Source organism: Elaeis guineensis, chromosome 2, assembly GCF_000442705.2.
Source record: "Elaeis guineensis isolate ETL-2024a chromosome 2, EG11, whole genome shotgun sequence".
Lineage (NCBI taxonomy): Eukaryota > Viridiplantae > Streptophyta > Magnoliopsida > Arecales > Arecaceae > Elaeis > Elaeis guineensis.
Window position 1 is genome coordinate 44,285,778 of NC_025994.2, and position 5,860 is coordinate 44,291,637.

At 36.9% G+C, this 5,860-nt stretch overlaps 1 protein-coding gene across 7 annotated transcripts in view; it reads left to right on the forward strand.

The window, feature by feature from the left end:
- The window catches only part of LOC105034994 (ubiquitin C-terminal hydrolase 12-like), a 66,131-nt gene extending 61,439 nt beyond the window's left edge, over positions 1-4,692 (forward strand). For 3 of the 7 annotated variants that reach the window (XM_073251749.1, XM_073251746.1, XM_073251748.1), the window contains exons 27-33: positions 391-456; positions 690-776; positions 1,279-1,398; positions 2,906-2,980; positions 3,069-3,155; positions 3,378-3,751; positions 3,839-4,692. In XM_073251749.1, the coding sequence (XP_073107850.1) occupies positions 391-456; positions 690-776; positions 1,279-1,398; positions 2,906-2,980; positions 3,069-3,155; positions 3,378-3,419 (477 nt within the window). In that variant the 3' untranslated portion in view covers positions 3,420-3,751; positions 3,839-4,692. Of the gene's footprint in view, positions 1-77; positions 213-390; positions 457-560; positions 777-1,278; positions 1,399-2,905; positions 2,981-3,068; positions 3,156-3,377; positions 3,752-3,838 lie in introns of those variants that run through there. The other 4 variants (XM_073251747.1, XM_073251750.1, XM_073251752.1 and 1 more) reach the window with 3 other exon arrangements.
- Positions 4,693-5,860: the final 1,168 nt, after the last annotated feature.

A 5,860-nucleotide genomic window follows, 5' to 3' on the forward strand; every position in this document is an offset into this window, starting at 1 on the left:
TGAGGCATATTTGAATTCAACAGAGTTGAGATTAACCGTTGGTACTGATAAAGGATGACATGTGATACTCCTACCAGGGTTGAAATTCTATGAAGGGGAACATATGCCTCAGGCAGTCAGCTCATTTTATAAGTGGTGCTTCAGTGGATCACTTGCATACGTGCATCTGATAGAGACTGTGCATAGATGCTGCATTTTGATGGTTTTTCATGGTCAAAATTCAGTTTTGTTAGAAGCGTGAAATATTTGTTTAAAAAACTAGTCTTGCTGATTTACCTGTCAGTAGAAATCTACAACATGTTACAAGCACTTATGGCCGAGTAAAAACCATTTAACTTGTTACTATTGTATATTCCAACTTTTTATTCATATTTGCTTGCATCTTTGCAGATATTCCCTCCTAATGAGAAGATAGAGAATATAAATGATCAATACTGGACGTTGCGTGCAGAAGAGGTAAGCTGTCACTTTTCTATATTCACTGTAAAAAGCAGTTTTTTTTTTATATAAATGGTTTTATTAACACATTGAGGATTTTCTGATGGGTGATGATGTAGCAGGTCTTTTCATCTTAAGGCATAGTTACTAGATGATATTGGCATGTGGGTCTATATATATATATATATATATATGCATACCGGGGATCAGAGTTAGCTTGTATGTAGGTGATTATCTGTCCATGATTGCAGATTCCTGAAGAAGAGAAGAACCTTGGTCCCCATGATCGCTTGATTCATGTTTATCACTTTACTAGAGATCCTACTCAGAACCAGATGGTAAATGCTGAAACTTATTGACTTGTTAATGCTCTTTTTTTCCATCAAAAAATAGACATGCCAATGCTTTTGTACCCTTGCTTATGTATACTAAAATAATTATTGCTGCTTTGAAGTAATGAAAGAGTTTCATATGTAAGAACATTATTCTATGAACAATAATCATGTTTGGCACTTCTATTTTCTTGGTGGTTTGCATTAGTATTTCATATAAAGAAAATCTTGATTGCACGCATCACTACAATTGCTATTATTTGAAATGCTTTATTTTACATTGTTAGTTGTTACCCATCTTTTTGCTCGTGTATGTTTATTCATCCATCTTTCTTTTCTTTGTGGGTTTTCATCTGTTCCCCCTTTTTTCTAAATTATCAGCTTTTACTTATTTCCGTTTAATTTGAATTACTTGCAATAAATCTGCCTTTGAATATTATTGATGATGTCTGTGTGTCCCCTTTTTTTCTTTTTCTTTTTCTTTTTTTTTTAATCTTTTTCTTTTTAGCAGCAAGTTCAAAACTTTGGGGATCCTTTTTTCTTGATTATTCGTGAAGGAGAGACTTTAGCTGATGTCAAAGTCCGCATACAGAAGAAACTGCAGGTTCCAGATGAAGAATTTGCAAAGGTTATTTCTTTCTTCAATCATTTCTAATTCTGTTTTAAAAATACTTCTTTTCCCACCATTTCCTTTTCACTTAATTAGTGTAATTGAATGAACCTAGTTCTTGCACTTTATGGCTGTTAACAGGAAAAATTCTCCTTATACTGATGTCTTTTTTATTCCTCAGAAATTATATTATTTGTACATAAGAGAGCAATTTGATTTGGTTGACCCATATTTGTCCTGATTTTGAATATAGTGCACACCCAACTTTCAGATTAGTGGGTTATCTACGCATCCTATTATTTAATTGGATTTCAACACGTTTTGATATGAATTGTGAGAATTGAACTCAAGCAGATCTGGACTAATTTGGACCTAATTTAACATGACCAAAATTAGTTCACATCTGGATGTCTTAGGATGTAGATGGGTAGTGTTTGTTTTTCTGTCCAACTCAACACTTATCTGGACCAAATCAGCCTCTGGTTATGATTGTTCAAACGTGACCCGTGTGCTTGGCAGTTTGGGCTGGAATAGGTCCCTGTAGATTGAGGTCCAAGTTTTACGTACTACATTTGCACTTTTGAAATATGTGTTTGGGTGTGGATATGATCCCCATTTTGTACAGAGAAAATGTTATACCCATTGCGAAACTTAATGTTGGTGGTTGAAAAACTGAAGCCATAAGCCACTGAATATGATCTAGAAGACTTAAAATTTCTTCTGTACAGAAGATTATACATTTTGGAAACCTGTTTCTTATGCAAGTACAGCTAATAATATGTAGGACACCCATGAAATAGTCTAAATAAGATTGGTTCTGATGGATGACTAATGTCTTGCATTGATGATTCGAGCCACTGGATATGATCTATCATCTCTAGGCCGCTTACTGTCAAAAAATCATGTGATTTGGAGATCCCTAATCTGTGCATCCAATGGTCAAGAAAAATGCATTGTTTATGTTGTTTAAACTGCATGTTTGTGACCACTAGATGCATAGGCGATGTATGGGCTAGGGATCTCTAAATCATATGATTTTTTAGATGGTAAGCAGTTTAATTATGGTAGATCATGTCCAACAACTTGGATCATCGGTGCCTGGCCTGCAGTCATCCAGTCAGAACCATCCTTTGCTGTTGTGTGGGTGCCTACATATTAGCTCTACTCTGGCATGCATCAAATTCTCACAATACAAATGACAATGTCATGTGTTGATTTTGTAGCCATACAAATAAATGCCTGCATATGGTTTTCAGATACAACTTGCAGAACGCATTGGACCTTGTTCCCGGAATTTGCTGAAGAAACAAAACATCAAAGATAATTATATTCTGGATACTCATATTCTAATTCATATTTGTAATCAAATTTTGCCTTGCCGCAAAAAAATTTCTATCAACATTGGTGGATAACTGTTCCTCCCTATATTTGCTGCAATATATGCTGAGTCAATGACATGCATTACTTGCTTCACCTGAATATTTCTTATCTTCAATTCTAATATTCATATTTGTTGTTTGATCAGTGGAAGTTTGCATTTTTGTCACTTGGGCGCCCTGAATACCTACAAGATTCAGATGTTGTATCCAGTCGGTTTCAGGTATGCAATACTGTTCGCTCTTAGTTTTAATTCATTTCATGCCAATGTTATGGTTCATGACTTGCTTTCTTGATTCCTAACATTCTAGAGAAGGGATGTTTACGGAGCGTGGGAACAGTATCTTGGGTTGGAGCACCCAGACACGACTCCGAGAAGGACTTATACTGCTAATCAGGTAAAGTGATGAATGTTTCAGCCTCTCTATTCACCTATTTCTTTTCAGAGTTCCATGGTAGATTTCTTGGCTCATGGGTTGGACTCATGGATATTCAACGGTTTTCTAGTACTTCCACAGGCACCTACAGATTGCATGTTTTCTCTGTATTTTCCTTTTAGACCTTGCACTGCTGAACATTTGCTTTCTGGTATAATTGTGATGACTTTTGAATGCCTGCAGAACCGTCACACGTTTGAGAAGCCTGTAAAAATCTACAACTAGAAAATAACTTACACCTCCAACCGTGGCACCCTGGTAGCAGATGCCTTTGGTGGAAGATAAGAGGATGAAAAATTAGAGTTAACCTGAGAATCGACTGTGACATTTGGTTGCAAGGGTTCACCGCCTAATATGTTGCTCTGTAGTTCATTACGCCCCCACTTATGGGAATTCTCACAGAATGCATAATCCTGTCTTCTTTTTCTTTCTTTTTTTTTTTTTCTTTTAACAGTATGATCTTTCTAGTTCTCTTTTATTCTTGTGAAGGCTGCCAGATAGAGGTCACCTCCGTTCCAGTGTAATTAACAACATTTTGGATTAGGGATGTATACAGGGTATAGTTTTCTGATTTCATCTTCTTTTTATGTTTATTCCTGCCTTGTTATATTTTCTTTTTCTATTAATTTCAGTTTATAATGTAGGGAAAATGGGAAATGTATAGTGGGGTGATTGGTGTCGTTGGTTCAGAACCATGTAAATGGAACTTCACTCTGCAGATTGGCCCTAGTGGGTTATTGTCATCTCTGTTGTTGGCGTCCTAGCTTTCTAAATTAATTTCTTCCATTTCCATCGGAATATAAGAGTGAAGGCTGTTGTGGCAAAATTGTTATGCAATCAACTTATCAAGGTTTGAAGAAACTAAACTGTGGTTCGTACTGTTTTGAACTGGGATCTGTACCGTGCCGTGCTGTTTTGTACCGTATCAACAAATTGTGAGGTGATGTAGGGAATGTGCAGTACATACAAATCTGGTTTGCCCTGGTGCTCTTTCAAGCGGAGCATAGTTGTCTGGAGAGGTGGATGTGGCCATGCGGATCAGTGAAGAGCCTAGTCAGCATGTGTATCATTGTCTTGATCAGAGTATCTGGCCATCTCCTCCATTCTAGCCCGGTCGGTCTTTTGATGGATTGTGCATTAAATAAACAAGTAAAAAGAAAAGGGAAAAAAACAAAAGGGACGGTCCAGGTCTTGAAATTTAGGAGCTCCAGTTTCCATGTGGATGCATCAAGAAGTTCGTGATCAGAGTATCTGGCGCTAGCCCGGTCAGACTTTTGATGTACAAGTTTTGGTTTTTGGTTTGTGCACTAAATAAATAAGTAAAAAGAAAAGAAAAGAAAAGAAAAAAGGAATGTCCAGGCCTTGAAATCATGAGCTCCACCTTCCAAGTGGTGCATGAAAAGACTGCTGATGCATCAAGAAGTTCATACATTTTGTTACTCGATGTACGTTAACCTCTCTTCTAATCCTGTGCAAAGCAGATAATCTTTGAAATCCTCATCAATGGTTTGCTTTGGCTCTTGAACACGGAAAAGATGATATTTGACAGGTTTAGTCGAATTACATAATGGGAACTTTGATGAATGGTAGCTATTCTCGGGGTTGGCAGGGTTGCTAAAGCAACAGAATTTGCGAAGTGCCTTTTGTTCTCAACTGTTGTTTCTCTAGATGTGATGACCTCATATGAACAGGGTGTTCACATTGTTTACTTTAAGGACCCTCGCTGGATTCTTTTGAATCTTTTTTCATTGGAGAAAGACCCTTAATATTTTATCGGATCTCGGCATGCCAAGGTATTCGAAAGAGACAAGGATGGTACAGCATCCTCCACAAATTGAACATATCCCACCAATAAATGTTGTTAAACTACCACTTTGCTTGCATGGGAAAAATTCAAGTCTTCATCCTTCATGCTCAAATATACCCCAAGGCTATTATTGGCTTAATCCCCTTGGTTACCAATAATTATATCCTTTTTCAAGATCAACATTTCTACTGACAGATTAGCTTAAGCGTGCAACCAATGCATGCAGAGAGGGCCCCAATATGATTACCCTAACCTACTACAGTTTCTTTCAAGATGACTGACATTATAGTTGCTACATGAAACGCCAACTACTAAACAAATGCCTGCAGAATCTAGCAACCTAACGACTCTTTATGATTGTCTAGCGGTTGCAATTTTGAGTCCACATCCCTCCAAAAATGAAAGTAAACAAGTCAGAAAAAAATCTACAAATCACAGGTCATTTGTTCTTTTATCGTGTATTTGGCTGCATGACATGCATGTCTTGGACATGGGCGGTTTGCACTAACTTGATTTCTATTACTTACAAATAGATTATTTTTCCATGTCATCAACTAGGTATGTTAGCACTTTTATTCCCTGAAGGGCCTAAATAAATCTAAAATGCTATGTACTAAAATGTCTGAAGAATTGGGACTTTGCAAGTCGTCCTACCGATGCGTGTGTAAATATAACATTAATTTAAATATCAGATTTTCCAATAGTTATGAGTTGTGAGATCAACCTGATTACAAGGTATGTAACCTTTTAAATCAGTCCTAGCACCACATTTCCAGTTTTCCACAAAGTTGCTCAAATCTAGAGCCTGGCTCTGAAGCTGCATTTATGACGCCTACAAATAAGTGTGCAAAATCACAAA